At 45.7% G+C, this 21,453-nt stretch overlaps 1 protein-coding gene across 1 annotated transcript in view; it reads left to right on the top strand.

The window, feature by feature from the left end:
* LOC107185643 (ETS-like protein pointed) overlaps positions 1-21,453 on the top strand; it is a 125,228-nt gene that overhangs the window by 78,123 nt on the left and 25,652 nt on the right. The window contains exons 4-5 of the mRNA XM_015573377.1: positions 12,221-12,337; positions 19,591-19,794. Of these exons, the coding sequence (XP_015428863.1) occupies positions 12,221-12,337; positions 19,591-19,794 (321 nt within the window). The remainder of the gene's footprint in view (positions 1-12,220; positions 12,338-19,590; positions 19,795-21,453) is intronic.

The raw sequence follows: 21,453 nt of genomic DNA, 5'->3' as shown, positions 1-21,453 counted from the left end.
CATTTAGCATTCGCAGCAGTGCGTGCACAGTGATTTATACCGAAAGTCTTGCACGAGGTGCATCTGCTGAAACGCCGGGTTAATGATAAATCTCACGGGTGGATTACAGCGGTGTGTGCCCGCGTTCGCGACCGACCGAGCGAGAGAGTACCCGTGGCCTAAGTAGGGGATATATCTCGAGCGGAGAAGCTATCCGGACGATGCTGCTTCCTGGCAACCGGTTCCAGCGAATGGCTTGATCCGTTTTGTTCATGTAGATATCACCTAGTCGAAGACGGATTCTCGATGGAACCAGTGTGTATACATATACACATTTTTGCATCTGATAGGCCACTACTCTACCTTGGAAATTGACGAGTCGCGCCTCCCCTGTACTAGTTTGTAGTGCAGAAAGAACAAAATATCCTGCGAACTGTGATTTCACAAATTACTAATCGTCCCACCCCGTGAAATTGCGGGGCCCAGTGGAAAAGGAACGCATGTCACAATAATATAAATTTACACAACTACTTTCAGGAAAAATAAGGTTAGAGCTTGTCGATGGTATGAAAAACCGACGTGGATGTGGCATGTGCTTATTTTCCACCGAATTCCTCAATTGTAGAGTACAAAGATCGAATCGAATTCTACGTTTAGTGATCTCGTATCAGTCCCTTCGTAGGATCCCGATGAGAATCGCCGATAAAATCCAAACGAATAAGTTTTACGATTAATCGCACGATCAGCGAAATTAACACTTTGATGCCGAATAACGTAGTAGCACCAAGTTGTGTATTTGCAAACTCAAAAATTCTCCCGTCAGTAAAGAGCGCACGTACTCGAAATCAACAACACTTAATGAGGGAATACCGTGATCGATCGCTGGACGCTGTTTTTTTTTTTTTTTTTTTTTTTTTTCTTTCGAAAATAACGCGTTTTCACGTTCAGATTCCGTCGTTAATTGCAGTTTTCGGGCCACGAGCAATTTGCGTCGGGGCGAACAGATTCGATCGCGAACCGCGGCGGCGGCCGATCGGGCGCGGATAACGAGGAAACGGTGGGGTGGGATCTCGACGTCGCTGGTTTTATCGCGATTCATGGGATCGGGAACTGAAAACATATCTCCCCGCGTATAATTTCCCCTTGCGTCAATTACCGTCTGCTTCGGAACGAAAACCGTCCCGGCGACCTCGCGGAATTAATAACAGCACGAAATGAGAAAGCAAACGATCCCAAGGCGCGCTCCTCCCGGCCCCACTGCAACGTAGCATTTCGATGAATAAGTCCGCGAAACCGGTAGCCCTTGCTTCGATCTTTAATAACTTTCCTGTCTTGTTTTGCCTCTTTTGTTACCATTACCAAACGGTGCTCGATTATATTCGAACTGGCGATCGAACGAGAAGATTGTCGATTTCTGAAGTTTTTAGAAATCCCATTTTACCGTTTGGGAATCGATTACTGCCCTCTGGAATCGATAGTAATGTCTCCGTTCGACGGTGGATTGGATGAAATTGAGATTTTTTTTGTACGATACACCGGGAATTTCAGTTTTTCTAAACGTGTACCGCACGAAATCGCGAAACAATGTATCGTTCATCGCTGCCGCTTTCTATTAATAATCGACGCCACGTCGAAGTCGGTCAATCAAATCGATCTCTCGCGCCAATTCTGGACCGATCGATCCGCGATTTCTACGACTGACGCTGTTATTGATCCTCCCCCCTCCTTGCTTGAGTTTAATAGACGCAGAACTCGATCTCTTCCGTGGAAATTCTTTCAAGATTCTACGAACTGCCAAGTTGCTCCAAATTCTTGAAAAAGCATTTTCGTGCGTTGAATCTGGAACTTTCTCGTCGATAATTTTGATCCGAGATCTTCTTTAAATCTTTGAAACATATTTTTAAAAAAATTGTTATCAGAGTGGCTAACTCTTGTTTTTTTAATTTCTTCAAATTTTAGTGCCAACACACACAACATGTTTCAACATTTTTTTTACTACTCTTTGGTCGTTATCGCGTGGCGTAAGCGGAAAGGTCAAAATCACCTCGATTCTTAACGCTGTGAATATAAATTTCGCGGAGTTAATCAGCTTGACAAATAAACTGCTCGTATATAGGCCGTTTCGAATAACGTGCGTGTATTTTCCGTTTCTTTGAAAAATGTTACTTCCATACAAGTGGTGACATTTCGTCGAAGCACACTATATTTATCACGTGTTCCCCAGTATTCGATTAACCCTCGACAGACGAAGGCCAGTGCATTAAAAAAAAAACGAAGTTGACCTTCATATGACCTCTACATATCCACCAATTAAAAAACTATTCACATCAAATTATGTGTTCCTCGATACCATACAAGCTTGATCTGATACACTCTCTTCTATCGCCAATAACATCCGAGGTATTCAAGTGGCCTCTTTTAGGTGGCTCACCCTGTATGTATCATTCGAATGAAAATTCTGTGCCGAACTTTCTCGAAAACGGTCCTCGTCCAGAGACCAGGCCTCGATCTCCAGGTTCGTTATCTTCCTCGCGGCGTCCTTCCGCGCTCGACGCCGAACCGAGAGCTCGCCTTGTCCCTGTTAATTAGTCGGCTCGTTTAATATTCGATACTCCCCCGGTGGGTTTCCACCATGGAAAAACCCTGGGGGGGGGCTGGTAACGAACCACGATAACCGATTCACCGTAATCGCTTGTTTTATCTGGCACGACCATAGAAAGACAGAGAGAAGCCAACCGACTAATCAGCCGTTAGTACGATAATTGGTCCATGGGCCGCGCGCAATCGTGCCTCGTCGACCACACTTCACTCTGTATATGTATTTGTGTGTGCATGCAGTACGCTTGTGGCCGCCGCGTCCTCGTCGACAGATCTGTCGTCGTCGTCGTCGTCGTAGCCGTGCGTCGCCGTCCCGCTGCCTCAGGAAGTCGGACGAGGCATGCGTCGACATTATCACCGGGACGCACGCCGGCTCGCCACGGTATCTCGGTGAAACACGCGGCTCCCTGATAATCGGCCGGCTAACAATATGTATGCCTGTCCCTGCCACTTGTTGCCGCTCCACCGTGACCGCTTTGGAAATCTTCCTTGTCCCCCCCCCCCCCCCGCGACGTGTATATACATACATGCGTTATCCGGTTTAGGTATATATCCTGGGCCAGTGTGTATCTTGGCGACTGATCGGAATGGCGAAAATCGGGCTTTGTGCATCTTTCGTGATTTTTAAAAAAGGTACAGTAGTTTTTCCCCCAAGACTAGTTCATAATTTCTGTATAGAATAACTATCAGAGGAATACTTTACGTCTCTGTTTCTGGGGAAATTGTGATGTAGGCTTGGGGAGGATTCCTGTTGTCCTGATATGGTGAAAGGTGAACTGGAAATACTGTTTTCAACAAGAGGAACCACATAAAAAACCTCTATTCCTTATATAGAAATTGTGAAGTAGACGTTTAGGGGATTCCTGTTATCTTAACGATAAAGGAAGTCATTGAAAAATACTGTGTCTTGATAGCTAATGACACGATCGACAGATATATGCTTTTTAATGTTACGCCTTTCCCACAGTCTCTCAATTAGATCAACGCAACGAAACGTTCCAGCAGGGAAAGGGGAGTCTATGCCGAAACTAATTATCGTCCCACAGATCATAGTGTTTCCCCGTGTTTCCGGCGGGCGTCCATTCAGCTGATTTAACGGTAGCCGGCACACACCGATCGTTATGATGTATTAACGCGTCAGGTTTCCATACTTTCCCCTCGATTAGACGCAACCAATAATTAGCCACTGCGTGCGCGGTGTCCGCCCTTATCTGCCTCGAGACATGCGGTCTCGCGATAATCGCGGACCCAACAATGTGTCGCCATTGCTTGTTTTTACATCGTATTATTAAGAATCGTCCGTGAAATTGAAGATCGTTTGTTTCCTCGATTTTACTGGGGCGTTATCGACGCCAACGATGCGTTGCCATGACACACCGCAACCGGGGATCACAGTGGTCCTGGTTTTTTTTTCCTTTATGCTCTTCGAAACCGCTGGACAAACGATTGGGGAATAGATAAAGGTCTCGTGGCAATTGTTGAAGTCGATTCGGAGAATTTCATGTGGAGGCTTGCGGTAAATCGGTACACCGAGCTTCCTCTCGTGACACAGGCTTTAAGCTGATAAATCAAACTGAACGGAAATGTCGGTTAAACCTACTCTGGTAACCAATTCGGTCTCAAAATTCTGTAGTCATGTTTCAAGGTAGACAAGTAAAAATCCAGAGATACCTACGATCAGCTAAAAGCTGAGGTCCACGTGTTCCAAAGCCCAGTCCCTCGAGATCACTCAGCACGAGTTCCTCCAGCCCACATAATTCGCCTAAACAAGCTTGCTACCTCCAAACCATCCCACTTTCTCAATTCCAAAGTCCAAGATACGTGCATACCAAAGAATCTAGGACCCAAGATCATTCGATTCCTAAAGTCCACATGTGTCCAGAGTTAAAGTCCTTCGAGACCATATATCGTCACCCCTTCGACCTGACTCTTTTCCCCAGCCCACAGAGTCCCCAGAACGAGTTCAGTGGCCCGAAACCATCCCACTGTCCCCGGCCAAGCCCTCGAAACGACAATTAATGGACACGTTCCGAGTATCCCATCAATAGAGACAACCACGGATCAGCATTGTCCCTCTATGCTCGGAACTGTCGTCGTTCTAGCCTCTGTTTGGATGACGCGCACGCGGCTAGAGGCGTGGCTGGGAACGCCATTAGGAATCGCAGTGCACGGTACATACACCAGATAAGGTTTATCTTGGCCAGCCGGATAAGTCCTGGTCAGCCCTTTTTCAACGGGGGCGGGGGAGAAAAACCGCAGAGCAAATATCGTCGCCCGTGTCCTTGCTCGTTAGCGAGGCAGGATGTGTGGAAATCGCAGGAGCATACGATAAACATGTAGGTATATGTATATCCAATCTGCTTTTCTACGAGGACCTAAGAATACACACCAGCAGCTTCCAGTTTTTCACTGTTTAGGGGAAAATGTTTCTTCCCCCTCGGTGATTTGCGGCTGCTGGAACGTCTCGATGCGGTTTATATATAGGCTAGGATCCATCCCTCGGTGAGAGATCCAAATTTATACGGTGTTCGGGGGCGAATGGTTTTCCCCTCTTCCCCTTCCTTGTGACCGTAGGGGTGGCTTTACCCCCGTCGGGAGACCAACGAACGCTTCTCGACGAGCAACAGGTGTACCGGGTCACGTGCACGCTGAATAGACAACGATGCGTGGTCTGCCACGTGTTTCGTTGGCACGTTGGTTTCCGGAAGTTTTACCATTAGAACGGTGTATCGATTGGTCTTCTCGACTGTTCAGACTGTAAACAGTTACTTGTTGATTCCGTATAAAAGTCTCGAATTAATCGTAGCCCAGTTTTCCATCCCGAAGATCCTCATTATAATACCCGATTGCCGTGCGGTGGACGGGACACGTCACTCATCGCCGCCGAGAATAATTAAGAATTTCTTCTGGTCGCGTGAAAAAATCGACCTGGACTTTCGAATCCCCCTTCGACGAGAGAAAATTGTTCGCCCGTGTGTTGTTACGACACACCCGGTGATCGCAGTTTTCACGTCTTAATTATCACGACTGGGGGAAAAAGGGGAAGTGTCAATTAGGGAACACGAACGATCGAAGTTTCTAGGATTGATTAAAAGCTGGGTAGAGAGAGGTGAAGAAAGAAAGAGAGAGACAGGGAAAATAGGTGACGGCGAGTCACGGTTCACGGTGTGAATGACTGACGGGGCAGGCCACTTTCTTGCGTGCGAAACGCGATTAAACGTTCTCTCTCTGTCGTACCTCGGGGAGAAAAGGGGTTGTGTCGTAGGTGTATTCACGTGGACGATGGGGGCCGTGGCCGCCGCCATAATCGGCCCTCCCTTCCCCCTGTATTTTCCCATGGAGCCATTGTGTCGCTTGTGTAAACTGCTTTCGGTCTCTTTTGTACGCCTCTATTGCCGCTTGGATACCACGGTTTACGAACGATACTTCTTTCTCACTCCTGTCGTTATTTTTACATCGCCATGGCCATATAATTCCGCGGAAAATCTCACTCCTCCGCGGTATAATTACTGACACTATTCAGTCAATAATTATAGGGTACTTTTCAGATGAACTGATCGATGAGCTATTTCGTCTTTTCCAACTTAATACAAACGACTCAAAAGAAATATACGATTCTCCTATATCTGAGCAGGTTGGTTAAGTATTCTATTTTGACATACGATTTAAAAAATTTTCGATAACGACATTTTTTTTATTAAATTTTTATGCTGAGCCTTTGTTTGTGTATATTTATTATATTTTAAACGCCTAATAGAAACGAACCTATTTATGGATTTTCCAAGGTAGGATCGAATACAAGGAACTTATGATTAAAACAGAGAGTAGTGAAATTGCACATGAAATTCAATGATCGATCTTCTGGGGGCAATAATTAGCTGTAAATTCAACAAAATTTTAAGAAAATCGCGTCGAAGCGTATTCGTGAGGCGTCGAAAACGGGAGAAACAGAAGATTTCGGCAGGCACGCGGTATACGCGCTGGCTAGTAGTTTGTTCAGGACAGCTGCCGCAGTTGTTTGGCTGCTGAGTATATTCCAGAGTCGCCGTGGAAAGAGGGATAAGCCAGAAGACGTTGCCAGCACGTGCCCCGTGTCCGTTAAACTCATCTACAAACTTACGACGGCCTGTTCCACGTGTGGAGGGAAGAAGGAAAAAAAATTACGACCCCATAAGCAGCCGGAGGAGCCTCGATCGTTTTTTAATTCCTCGACGATCGTGTCGCGCGCGCCTGTTCCGGAGAGGGGAGAAATTCCCTCAGAACCACGAGAAAATAATACTTTCTTGATGTTTAGAAATCTAATTCACGCCTTTTTAAATTTTATTCAGATTCCCAGAATTTTAAATCCAGTTCGAAATATCTAAAGTGAATCTCGAAACACGTTGAAAAATTGTACTTCTCCGAATACACAACAGAAAAACAAAAGCGAATATTTTCGTGGAATATTTTCAATCGGTAATTAATGAGATCGTGAAACCATCGATCCTCCAGAAATAGAAAATCCATTTCAAAGTTTCTAAAGTGAATCTCGAAGAATGCATCTTGTCCTTAATTATTCTATTTTACACACCAGGGATCCATCGATATCGTATTCGAATTAAATAAACACACTGTACGGAGTCTCGTAAGAACGTTTTCAACTTGTTATCGACGATACAGAAGGATCATCGTGTGCCCCGTTCGTCGCGATGACGGGCGTCATGTACTTTGCAATTGAAAGCAGCGATGCATTTTCCCGCCACGTAACCGTTGCTCGACTCGCCAGGCGAAAAATGCAGATCGTCGAACGTGGCGGGGGCCTTTAGAATACCAAATCGGGCCGGAGCTCTCGGGCCCTCCCGATATTAATTTCGTGTCTTCGAAACGAGCGAAACGAAACCGCGGAAGCGATACAAGATCGGTCATAGGCGTGCGCGCTTTCTATCCGCGGATAATTGGCGAATGGCGAACATTCCTGAGGGACGAGGCAGAGAAATTGCTCTACGTCGAAGGATAATTTAATCGTTTTCATTGTTCGTTCTAAAGTCGGAACGAAGCATCAAACGATCCCCGAGGCTAAAGAATTCATCCTTTTTCGCTTTAGACTCGTGTTCAGAGTGAACTTTGGGATCGTTGGTTTTATAAAATACTGGCAATTATTCGACGAAGAATGCTTCAATTTCTGGTCAACAAAGAGATTAAATGAATAGTTAAACGTCTAATTTTATATTCAAACAACGTTTAATCGCTTCCAATTCTCAGGGAGGGCTCAACGGAGGGTCTCGAGTGACTCGATAATGAATTCGTTCGACGCGTTTTAACGACCGGGTCAAGCAGGTATCGTAACAGCGTGGAGCGATCCGATGGATCTGTATTTTTTTTTTTTTTCGGAATAGAAATGCGTTTTTTAAGACAATCGAGGTTATCGGATTGTAGAAAACATTTCTGCTCGACCGCTGTGTGTACGATTGGTACCCCGGGGGTAAAGAAGCAGGCCGCAAATAACGCCGCGAGGCTATGCAAATTTATGTTGAACGAGCCCGGGTCAAATGTCACCTGGGTCGCGGGTCGTTGCCTATTTGCATTTCCATTCGATTAACCAATGGTCACCGGCGTCCAACGTGGCTTCGATCGATCGATATCGACTTTTTCTGAACAGACGAAAAAAAAGATGATCGGCCCCACGCACCTGCGTGCTTTCTGGCCCTCCTGACGAGGACATTTTCGGGTTTAATCGAGAATCCTTCGATCTCTTCTTAGTCCTCGGGAACAGATATTTACTTTGAATTTCTCATACGTTGAAATCTCGATGTTTCGAATATTCACGCTATCGTGATCGGTACTTTCACATACATTCGGGGAGCATCATAGATCACCGAATCCTCAGTCTTCAGAAGTTATAGATCCCAATCCAACAGATCAAAGTTTCAAAATTCTTCCAACTGTTCTTCAAGTGTGATCGATGATTCCTCGATCACGGAGGTCCCAGGTGCGACAGGAGATAACGAGTCGAGACGGTACGATCCACGAAATTCCAAAGGGATCGCGATCACGGTTACGCACGGCTACGGCCAGTGGCCGGTTCACACGGCGCATTCGAAACGAGCCACAAGCCACAGGCGTCGTTCCCGCAAGAAAAAAAGTTCGCCGATTGTGATTCCGTTCACGGCGGCAGCGTTGCGCCGTGGCACGTGGGGTTTCAATTCGCGTCTCCTCTCCAAGTAGCCGGCAACGACGACCGACGTTATTTCCAACCTTCGACGGAGAGAGACGTTCCTTTCTTCCTTCCTTTCCTTCCTTCGATTACTCGCTCCACGGCCTGTCCAACTTGCGATGAATAATTCCGCGACGTCGTTGATACACTTTGCACCCGCGCGCCTTGGAATTTTTCCCGGGCCCACTTTAAACCGGCAAGGAACCTGTCCCTGGTAGCTAAACGATTACCTTAAAACAGTTCCTCGAATTTCAACTGGAACCTTTACTGAATATTTTTGTGTGCAAGATGACGACTTTCGAAGACAAGGCTGCACAAATTGATGTTCGTAGACTATCCGAAAGTATACTAAATATGACAGATCTTCCCATTAATTGTAGACTGTTTAACAGATCATTGCATTCTTCGCTGAATGAAATTGGGCATGGATTAAAATGGAATTAAAGAAATATATTTGTCCTTTCGCTGGATTGTAATATAAGCGAATAATTCGTGTTAAATGAATTTTCAAATTTCTGTAAGAAAATATATAATTGAAAATCCAAGGTGGGTTAAATTGACCCGAACAGTGTGCGAGGGTCAACTCTCTGGCTACTACGCGCCACCATAAGTGGATTTCTATTATGCATTATAGTAAGAGACGTTGGTAGCCACCACGGTAACTATATACTTTTATTTGTTTACTTGTGCATACTGTTATTACAGTACTGCCTATGGCAATCGGAGGTTTAACGAGTTTTCAATGAAATCCTGCCAGTGTTCTTATTTTCCGTGCACATGCAGACAATTCGAGTTTCAGTTCCGACGTTGATTTCGTTACTGGACGAAGCAAGATGCTCTCGGAGTCGCGTCCTCCGCTCGTATCGATACTTTGTACGTTCGTAACCGCGCGCGCACCAATATGCAAAACCAGTGGTTCCTTCGTGGCCCTATACCGCGTGTGCCGAGTAGAGACAAAGGTGCTTATGGGTTACGAACGGTGGAGAACTTGCCGTGCGTGCACGCCATACATACTTAATGGAGTTTCGGCGGTGCCTCCGTCCGTATCGTCGTCGTCGTAGCCGGTGGAGCTTATAGCCCATGCAAATCCAGCTGTGCAGATATCGCGACGATGGTATATAGTGTCTGGTGTGCATGATTTTTATCGAGTCACACCGTCCTCGAGCGAGGGTACAACCCTGATCATCGTCACACCCGACACAGCAACGATCGCGCGTCAATCCAGACCCTTCATACATTTTTTAATATCCCACCGGCTAGAATCGTTATTATTACAGGAGGAATTGTACTCTATTCTTCTTCTTTAATTTTTTCTTCTATATTTATCACAAACTTCTCTGAGGGGAGAGGGGCGAACATCGAAAAGCCTGACGGTCGTTCAGTTTCTCTCTCCCCTCGAGGCGACACCCTGTTTATCGTAAACGGAAGAAACATAAGGCAAGCGAGCTTGATAAGATTATACCGGTGCCTGGTGTGAAAACAAAGGACCAGCAATGTAGGACTTTGTGAAACGGAGTCTCGTAAAACGGCCCCCACAGACGATGCGATTTATCATATACATTCAAGAGTTGCATAGAATCACAAATCGTACTCACAATCACGTCGTATAAACAGATTTTTAATATGCATGAGTATCGTATGATTAGACCGTACGTCGTTCTAGAAATTCTACGACTATGCCACAAACGTCGCGACTCTCTTTTAAACAACTCACATTGTATTGTACAATCCGGTTGTACGATATATCGTATTGTATGTGGGCCGTTTTAGAGTTGCGTAAAATAAATCGTATCGTCTGTGAACCTTTTAACATTCGTACAGAAGCGACAATTCCCCCCAAGAACAGTGTCTTCTGTCTCCCTTTAATTTATTATGTACGTACTTGATTTAAAAAAAAAAAGACTGAAATATTGTTATACTTTAAACGATCTTACCTCAGGCGAATTACATCATCCCGAATTGGCCGAAACATTTCCCTCCGACTGGCCCTCGATCTCCCTCGAATTACGCGATCGTAAAACGCGGTCTCGAGCGGGGTAGGGGGAAAGAGAAAAAAAGCGAGAGAGGCCGTTCAGAAAAGGGAGAACGCGAAAAAGGGGGCGACCGAGAGAGAGAGAGAGAGAGAGAGTTTGTACATACAGTGAGAGTCAAAACTACGTATACACCTGACAAAAGTTCGTGTAATACTTCTGTAACATCTTACTATTGTAATACCATGGCAGTAATACAGTTGGATATGATTTTTTCAACATTTTCAGGATGAAATAGGCAGCCGAAAAATTCACAAATTTGGATGTTTAAATATAATGAAGCAAGTGCATTCGTGGGTCTTTTAATGAGATCGTGACTCAAAATATAGAATTACTTACTGGACAAAACAGTTTCAGTTGGTTAAGTCCTTCTCCACAGTCACCAAATTTCAATGTAGTAGGAATATTACATTTTAAACTGAGATAAATAAATACAAATGAATCCCATACTTTCAAAGTGTGCACTCACTTTTGATTCTCACTGTATACCTATACGGTGGAGAGGACGAAGAAAGAGATGGTATTTCGCGCGAGCGCCATAAGGTGTATGCTACATCGTTCTCTCGCCTTCGCGGTGTTCACGGACGGCATAGAGCAGCAACCGTGTACCTACAACGACGATGCACCTGCACCTGCCTCGGCAGTTGCACCCCTCTTTAACGACGATGCTATCTAGGATGGTGTGGATGCCCCCCTCGCCTGGTTCGCTCGCTTTCGCTGCTCCTGCCGCCGCCACCGCCGCGACACCTGACGCTTCTTGCTCCTCCGTCTACAACGAGACTGTCTCTTTCTCTCTCTTTTACTCGTTGCCGCGCGCGTGCTTTCCGAGAGCACGTCGCTTTGTGAGAAGTACCATTAACCTGCCTTCTCACACATCCACCCGCCCCTCTGTTCTCTCTCCTATGGCCAGACGTGTTCCCTGCCCGATTTCTGACACCCATCCGTCTATATTAGAGCGCTTCGAGCCGGAAGAATTTGGGAATTCTGTGATTGAGGGATCTTGAGACGAGTTGTATCGGTAGGTGGGAGATTCTGAGGTCCGACAAATTTTAGGGCGAATGGAATTTGGAAGTTAGGTATCTTTGATACGTAGACAATTTGGAGTTTTCCTTTCTTGCGGGAGATTTTCAGGTCTAGGAAGCTTCGAGGCGAAGTAGATTTGGAAATTTCCATGTTTGGTGCGTTGGAAATATGGATCTGTCTTTCTATGTTGAATAAGGGAGTCGATGTTTTCCTCTTGATGTACAGAAACTTTGCTTTCTTCTTCCAACATGCAAGAAGTTCAGAACCTTGCTTCTTTGACTCTTAGAAAAATCAAAGATCTCCGACGTAGAAACATAGCCTCGAATCTAAGTATTCTGTTGTACTTTTAGTCGGTACTCTGAACTTTGTCTGACCGAATTTGTCTCTGCTGTTTCAGATATCCCGGCGCAAGTGCCGCCGTTAACACCTGGGACCAACAAGAAGATGACCGAGGCCCTGGAGGCTTCTTTCGCCTCCTGGGAGAAGGAACGAGTCCGCCTCAACATAACCAAAGGTTAGTACCCGATTCTTTTCGATCGGTTTCTCACGAAAATTGTTCCTTTCAGACTTCCTTCTATCTCGCATCCCCTCGCCCGTATCCTCCGCGTCGTACGTGATCCTCAACGACTTCTAATTACAGGATCGAGATTTTACGATTCGTGTGCTCGCGAGCTGTATTCGGTGTGGTATCGTCGAAAAGACGCGAGCACGTTGCCTGGAACGATAACCAATGCATTAACGGGATTGTTAGGACGGGTAACCGTGTTCTCCCATTGGATTCACGAGATTCCATTACCTCGCGATCGTTTACGCGCCGGTGTTAATGGACAGCGAGATGGCGATAATCGGGCTTAATGAGTAACAGCCGATCGTTCGATTCCCTTCGTCGAGATTTTATTGGCGTTCACGGTCGAACCGCGGAAATTATGTGTACCTACCTGAAAACTCTCGAGACGTTTCTTGGATTTCAAATAACAGGTGGAGTTGTGTTTCATGTGTATTTGGAGAAGGATGTGATAGTCTCGACGTAAAACTCGCACCACGCTGCGTTCGGTTCCGATAACAAACGTATTATCTTCGAGAGTTTCCCCTGAAATGTAACGAAACGAAATCAGGATCTGTACAGAATTACCCTCTAACCGAAGTATAAGGTGTCCCAATATGTAACCCACTATTTTTTGTTCTGACACTCCGTTTCAAAATCATTCGAATAATTTGGAACAATAGTAAATTACTTATTGGCACATCCCCAAGTATTTACACTGCAACACCCTTGAGTTTCCCAAGAGGGAAGGGATATCGTTCAACTTCCATTCTGATAGTCACCATAGCCTCCGGTTCCCCAAAAAGAATGGAACCATGTACATGATAGTCGTCGTAGCTTCCCCACAATCGGTACTCCTCAGACCCTATCCAGAATCCTAATCAAAAGCAAAACCCAACCACCGTGGATCACACCCGCGAAGCGACAACGGTCTACAGAAAAAAAAAAGGATAGAAAAAAAAAACACAAAAGGAACTATAAACAAGGTTACAGAGGCGAATCTCTCGGCCTGCTACAAAAGAAAGCTTCTCGACTGGTTGCGCACGGGGCCACGGTCGAGCGATCCCGTAAGGTAGGAGAAATTTGTCGAAAAATCGGCGACGAGATCGGTACCGCGATACGTATGTGTATATGTATATGTGCTCGAAAACGGGGTGGTGGGAGGGAGGGCAGACAGCAACGGGGTGCGTGAGTGCGCGAGCGTGGAGAGACGACGAGGTATATACCGAGGCGAGCGGGTTATACGCGATGTGATGTGATGTGCGACGAGGCGGCGATGTGCAGGAATTGTGAATGTGATGTTGATGGTTCTCTGATGGGGAGCCGATGCCACACATCCGGTATGCGCATTCAGAGCCAGGCGGGTGTGACGTTACTTCCGGTCTACATGCCCCGGGTTCGTACCCTCCCGGCGAGATCACCTACAGTCTGACCTCCGTGAACCTAAACGAGGCAAACCACGCTCGCACCTCTGGCCTCTACGGGTTTTCACCGTCGAGTCTCAGTCGATCAGGAGCAGCGTGATCACCACGAGTACTTTCGTGCTAGACCTATGTAGTACTTCTTTTTTTTATGTTTTAGTGTTCTAATACGTGGATAGTCTGATGCTTCTCGGAAAAAAAAAACAACACGAGAGTTGCACACATGAGTTTAATATTTTTCTACATAAGTTGGTACGAAAATATTTGCTGGGCGGTCACACTGACTAGGAAACTCGCGACGTATTTCTATTTCTTTCTTTCCAAACCCCCTCTGCACACCCTATCTCTCTGTCCCCCATCTTCCCCACCTCTGTTTAATGTGTTCTTCCATGCTCTTTTTTTGGTCACCCTCTCGTCCCCTCTCTCCCGTTCGTTTTATTGTCTCTTCGACCTTTTCGTCCGCCATTGTCTCTCCGCTCGCATGACCGTTTGTCGCGCCGCGTGTAGACCAGAGTTCGAGCTCGGTCACGGATGGAATCGGTGGACCGTGGATCTTTCGGTGAGAGGTTAATCTTGGAACGTCTTGATTGCTTCTGGTCAATTGTCACTGCTCACTCTCTGCAATGTTTTTTTATTTCACCGTGTCCGGACATTCATGGACTGTAGTGTACATTATTCTAGATCAATGAATTCTGCAGAATCCCGAAAAGTACGTATCCCCCGTAATCATCCTACAGCATTCACGCATAGCAATTTTTTTCCGCCGAGGGGAACTCTGCATTGAGATTTCACGAATATTCGCATCGTTAAAGGCTCCCTGTATCAGCGTTCTACGTGTGGCTTATCGCTGTTTGCGCGAGTAGAATCCAAAATGGCGCGTTTGCTCTTGGAAAACAATCGGGGACAGCGATCACAACTACCGCCGCGGCTATCATTCCGCCTGGTAGTCCACGGATTACCGAATATCGGTTCGAATCCGCTATATCACAGGTACCTACGCATATTCGTCGAATGTTGCGCGCGAGCGCGTGCTCTGCAACGGACGGCGAAGCACCTGCCGGACACAGAGGCACGGCGTGCATTCGCGATTGCATTGTAGGACGTCAGAACCATCTGACGCATTCGTTATTATGATTTATTCAGAATCTACCTTTCTTATGAATAATACGGCTGGCCAAGGATGCCATCCTCTTCGTCGAATCGCGTCGTGTTCGGTTCACGTGATCGGTCGAGCAACGACGCTACTCGTCTGAGTTCGAGACACTTTTTTTTCTTTTTTTCGATTTAAGAAATATATATTCATTCGACAAATTCGACTTAAATTCTCTTTTCACTCCGCTAATCGAGATTCGACGATAGAATCGAAGCAGAACGTGGAGCAAAACTGAACACCTTGATTGCAATTTTATCGCGTCGGTGGATCGACTGAATAAAAGAGAAGGCGGGAGATCCTGCCGTGTTCTAAGAACGAAACGGGCTGCCCCGCGTTATTTCCTAAGCCAGGTGATTTACACTGAATGGAGTGTTCTCATGGCACACCGTATTTCCCCCCCGCAACGAGGGGAAAACGGGGAATTGGTAAGAACACAGAGCTCTTCTTTAAGTTGTAATAAACTAGAAAAACATTTAAACTGCTTTCGAAGCCGACGAACTGCTCGTGTAATGAAACAGTTTCTCGCCTCTGTAACCACGACGGAGGGAGAACGTATTTGTGGATTGTGCCTTCGCAAAGGTGAATAGAGTACCCGAGAATAATTCATGTCGAATTAATCTGGTTCGCCGTGTTACGCGGAAAGCGAAAGGATCTTGCGAGCCTTGCACGCGAGATCACAAACCATCTTTCCAGTGGTACTAAATACCAACGATAAAGAACATGTTCGATAGAGAAGATCGGCGAAGAACGAAAATGGAACTTTCCACAAATTTATAGAAAAGTGGAACTTTGATGTTTCGGAGAATTGAAAATTTTCGAATGATTTTATAGTTGTGCCACGATGTGTTTTACGTTGAATCGAGTCACGACCGAGAAGATAGAACGCAAACAAAATTGTAGACATCGTGCGTCAGATGGCTAATTAAAACCTCCACCGTGACGCTCGGGGGCCGTTTTAATCTCAACATCGACGCGGCTTTCTTTCTACGGAGCGGCTGGTTCAAACGAAAAGAAGAAAGAAAAAAATCGAAAGAAAAGAAAGAAATTGGCGTCCACCTGTACGACGCGGAGCCGGTGAAATTTATCACTGGAGGGCACAGGTACATCGGTATCGTAGGCAAACCGTGGCCCATTGGGTCGCAGACGGTTCCTAAACCAACCGACCGAAATCACGGTCGGTGTTTCTGATTATTGCCGTGAAAGCTTGCGCGTGGCACCTGCGCCAGCTATCTCTGTTTAAAGATCGATGGGGGCTCGATTGCCTTTATCGTCATTTTCGGACACCTTACGACATTGGTATACCCCCCAGATCACTCCTTCTCTCTTTATCCCTGTCCCCTGACTGAACTTCTCGCAGTTCTTAAGTTTCTTGGATTTAAAAAATTTTTAATTCAATATTTTTACTAGGATGTGTCGATCACCATGACGTTCTCGTCAAAACATAAACTGGGGAGTCCTTGAATGTCCGTATGAATATCAATTCTGACAATGATCCAAATATTCTCCAAATCTTCCATTGGTTGCAATTCCTTTCATTTCAAGTGTTCACTGCCAAGCTTATAATTTCTAAAAAAACGAGTGAAAAATTCTACACCTGTAGAAGGTGTTGAACTCCACATTGTCGCCACGATGGAAAAAGAAGATGAACGCCGGCCAAGGTGTCCTTGAATGGCCATATCGAAATCGGCGGGAGTCCCAAGATCTCGCGATCGTTGTCGTCGCACATCGTGGTGTACGTGACTCGCGAGAGTAACGCTCTTTTTATGAATGAAGGGGCGCCCTCGACGCGACCCAGAGGGCCCCCTTCGCTTCGTTCGTTCGTGGAAACGATGAAATACATCGTTGGACCGGGAATCGGCGTTCCGCGCGCGACGATAATGCATAAATAGAGAAAAAGGTGAGAGCAAAGAGGACACGAGGACGCGCGCGCGCGCGTCACACGAAGTGTCTAACGGCACGGCACGATCAAAGGCGGCCGCCGCCGATATTTGAGGATCGCGCCGATGTTTGCCGAACTTATTCCTTGTCAGCACTGTTAACAGACTCTCTCAGCTCCTCCCTCCCTCCACCAGCTAAGCGTGAACCTCCAACGCCCCCGAGCCTTCTTTCTTTCCTTCTTTTCTCGATTATACACTCCTTTTCGTTTTCTTCCTCTCGTATTTCCCTTTAACTGGCCGGTCTAACTCCAGCGTAGGGCCATTAGTTTATGAAATATTTAGTGTTCAGTGCCGAGAAGCCTTCGAAGACTCATCCAGGATTTACTGTGTATTCCTTTTAATCAGAGACCTCGACGTTTCACTGACTAGTGTCTTAAGAATTTTTACAGAAATTTGTCTGAAATTGTTGGATAGAAATTGAATTGTCTGAATTTATTGAATAGTTAGCGTACGAAGTATGAAATCTGGAAAATCAGGGAGCTCTCCCGTAAACGTTTCACCGTGGAACGCACGATTACTGGGCCGCTATCGTCTCCTCCGGACGACGGAGAACAGCAGTGCACGGTGATTCGCTGGCCAGGGCTTTTAATCAACCGCGCCGCAATAGGCTAATCTAGGCAATTAGTTCCTCCACGACATAATCAACCGGACCAGATAAGGTGAAACTGTACGTTGGGGTGGGAGTTAAACATTTCTGTATTACATTAGAGTACGTCCGTGCATTATCATCGCCAGTAGAGAGAAATATGCAGATCGCAGTGGTGGAACGAGATATCAGAGGGAAACGAGAAAATGTATGGCTTTTCCTTCGACGACCACCCCCAATCCGCGACACGTGATTGAACATAATTGGAGAATAGATTAACACCCAGTACGTCTGTTGAATTTCACCTGGTGTGTCTCGATTCTATGCGAAATTTTCAGTAGACGATGTTGGTATGCATAAAGAGTCGAGTATTCGTATAAAAGAATGTTGTGATAGACTGAAAAAATTATTGTTTACTGTTTAGTGCAATTTACTAAAACCGGGTGACTTGTAGAGTTTTTCTATGTGTATTTTATTTCGTGTGTTACGACCTCATATATTCTTCTTTTGAAAAATCCGAGTTTACGAATACATTTTCGTGCACCGTATAAAATTATAACGCTCCGATATTGTATAAAATTATGGTATTGAAGTATCAATGTCACTAACAACAGGTGGTAACTCCGAAAAAGAGACTCGATTACGTTGCAGAGCATTTTCAGACCGGTGAGTCAGAGAAAAGTGAAAGTACGAGGTATCTTGATTCAGGATTTTCCCCAAAAAATTCTCGAAAGCCATTCGAAGATAGACGTTCACGCGGTGTTTCGACGAATGGAGTGGCTCGAGGGAGGTGGAAGCCTCGTTAGGACGGTTCGTCGTAATTTCTGTTTGCATTATGAGCCGAACAGTACTTTTACGCGGGAAGATACCGCGAAACAATGCAAGACACGCGTGCAAATATGGGCGCGCACCTCAAATGGGACATTCCAATGTTTCTCGGTATCGCCTTCTGCCAAAGATGGCCGGGTCCGAGCACCGATCATGTCGTCAACCCGACACAATATCTCTGCGGGCTTCGAAAAGCCTTGCGTCACTAGTCGGATCCGTCGCCTCCCTAGAGCTTCGAATACCACCGAACAATATATACTCGTTCCACACCCCTTTTACCTTGATTTTCAATAATAATAATAAAAACCATCAGAGACCTGACTGCTCATTTGGTTCATATGTATTCAGACTACATCTCACAAATGATACAAGTCCAAGTCTAAGTTAAACTTCAATCGTAATCCTGATTTAATTCATAATTCACCAAAGTACCAAAATGATACCTACTCGTTTCAAACTGTAATGTTAATTTTCAGTTCTTCTCCTAAACAGAATAGTTCAGTCTAGATTACCAAAAAACAGTAGAACTGCACTCAAGGAATTAGAATAGATACCGATCTGGTTTTCCCATTCGAAAGCAACTGAAACGCTTACATTACTCGCCTCGTATTCGATTTGAATAATCGTTCCACGTCTTGCGGTTACTTTTTACATGTCGCCGCTCTCGAACAGGCTGAAGGGTCGATTAACGGTGATCAATTATGCGTTACGTTGTCGAACATAGTATTTGTTCGCGGGTCGCGTGATACATACACGGTAGATCGCGATCGGAACGCTTTTTCACGCGGCTGTTTTTGTTCCCGCCCAACGGGGAAAAACCCGTGATTAGCGGAAAATTATTACCGTAATAGCGGCGGCACGTGGAATGATTTCAGATCGACAGATTAAACACAATTTTCCGCTCTTGATAATACGAAAATTACAAAACTCCGGACGGTTGAACAGAGAGAAAATTGAACGCCTAATGAGAACCAAATAGAATGATCACACCCCTGTTAACGTATTCCATCGAATCTATTATTAGAAACGAAAATATCACAGGAAAGCAACATCTAAATTTTCATTTAAAATATAAATGTTAATTTTAATTGAAAGTGAACAAATATTTCATCATAAACTAATGGCCGTATGCGGCTGTAAAAAATATCATTGGCTTCACAATTCCAAGCTCTACCACTGTGGCTAAACTTTATTAAAAAGTCAGTGTTTGTTATAAATATTTCGGGTATCGAGGATCCTAGGCAAATGGTAGTTTGATCGATTTAACCGATCATCCTGATGATATATTTTTTTTCCAGACCCGAGGCAATGGTCGGAAGCAGCTGTCGCACACTGGCTGCACTGGGCGATCGGTGAGTTCTCCCTGGAGGGTGTGGCGATGCAGCCCTGGCAGCACATGACCGGGAAACAGATTTGTGCCATGGGGAAGGAATCCTTTTTGGCACGTGCTCCGGCGTTCATGGGCGATATCCTGTGGGAACACCTCGAGATCCTGCAGAAAGGTACGTGACTTTCGTGTCCTCTCTGTTCAAGTTTGTTTGTTTATCCGCGCGCGATACGGGATAGGTATTTTTCGAGGGTCTTTTTAACCCCTTGCCTCACGATTTTCTTCACATGTTCAGTCTCCAAAAATTAGACTTTATTGTAAATAGTTTCCCAGAAACAAAAGGCACTCTGCGAGTATCGCAACTGTACATTTACCATAAAAGTTAAATATTAATACGAGTAATTTATAGTACTTCACTTGGACTTAAAGAAATGATATTTGTACTCGTTGAAACCACGAGTCTGATACGATGATGTCAGGCAAGGGGTTAAAAATCTATCATCAGTTTTGAGAAAATCCATCGAGTTGTTTCTTTACATAGCGTTCACGGTAATTGAAAGCGTGGCGCGTAATATTATACAGAGATGGGCAGATTCGTTATCTGGATAAAGAGTTTCGAATGAAAAATGCTTCGTCATTTGGAATTGATTATACCATGGAAATTCCAATTTTTTTTCTTGAATGAATAGACACTCGGCGAATAATGATTTAAAAAGAGTGTTCTTTCTCCAAAAGCGCCCTTGGTAAATTGAACTCCATCGTGCTGAAAAATATGAAACCTTCGAGAAGCCCTTAAATCGCCAAAAGTAAAAAAACATCCCACAAATTCGCCGATTTCCGGTGCACCAAAGGGATCCCCCTAAACGTCCCCATATGTACCTGTTGCTCTTAGCCCACGACACACGATCCAGCTCTCTGGTCGGATGGACAGTCGTGTCGTAAGGATCGCGAGACAATCAGGGTTCCCTCACGGGGCGGAAGAGCAGGTTGCCCACCGGAAGAGTCGTTTTCCTCGGCCATGCCCGCCCGAGGATCCTCCCTCTCTGTTTCGTGTGTATGTGTGTGTCCGACGCGACAAAAACAGATATCGTATTTCCATAAAATCGCAATGTCACGGCAGGTACACGCCAGAGGCCAGAAACTGTCCGCGAACAATGATGGAGAGAAGATCGAGGTGGGCGAAAGACGCTCTCTTCCCCTCTCCACCTTCCTCCGCGCTCGTGTTTTCACCGTTTCGAAGCGTTGAATCGGCACTTTTTATTCGAACGAAGGAGAGAATGGTCGGGGTGGAAGAAGGGCAGGGGAAAAGAAGAAGAAAAAAAGGAGGCAGCCTCGACCATAGAAACTCCCACTCCGGATATCCTGTGCCCACCAAGAATGGTCCCGTGCCATTGCCTCGGCCACTTAGGTGGTTTTTCGGAGCCAGGGTTCCCTCTGTGCACACCGCGTGTGCATCTCCACCCCCCTCGAGAATCCACTCGTATTTCGATCGCGAGATTCCTTACCCGAGATATAGATCCCCCGATCGTACCGATTTTTTTCGGTGGGGGTGGATTCGAGGTCCAAGTAGCTCGGCTCTAGGAGGCGTCACTTCGGTTCTGCGAGAAGGTTCCATTCGAAACGGGAGAACGAAAAACGGCACGGGGTCTGTTTTAATCGGCGTTACCTGTACTCTTCAAGATTTCAGTTGTTAGTAGTTCGTTTTGCGACTCTTGACGGTTCTTTTCGTACTCGTAAAAAACCTTTTCGTCGAGGTAGCCCCGTCCGTCCTGCGGTTTGTTATTTACGAGCGTTCGTTGTTCGTATCGTATATCACTCGCACGGAGGAACGAAT

Source organism: Dufourea novaeangliae, unplaced genomic scaffold (assembly GCF_001272555.1).
Source record: "Dufourea novaeangliae isolate 0120121106 unplaced genomic scaffold, ASM127255v1 scaffold70, whole genome shotgun sequence".
NCBI lineage: Eukaryota > Metazoa > Arthropoda > Insecta > Hymenoptera > Halictidae > Dufourea > Dufourea novaeangliae.
This window is presented reverse-complemented; position numbering and strand designations above follow the sequence as displayed.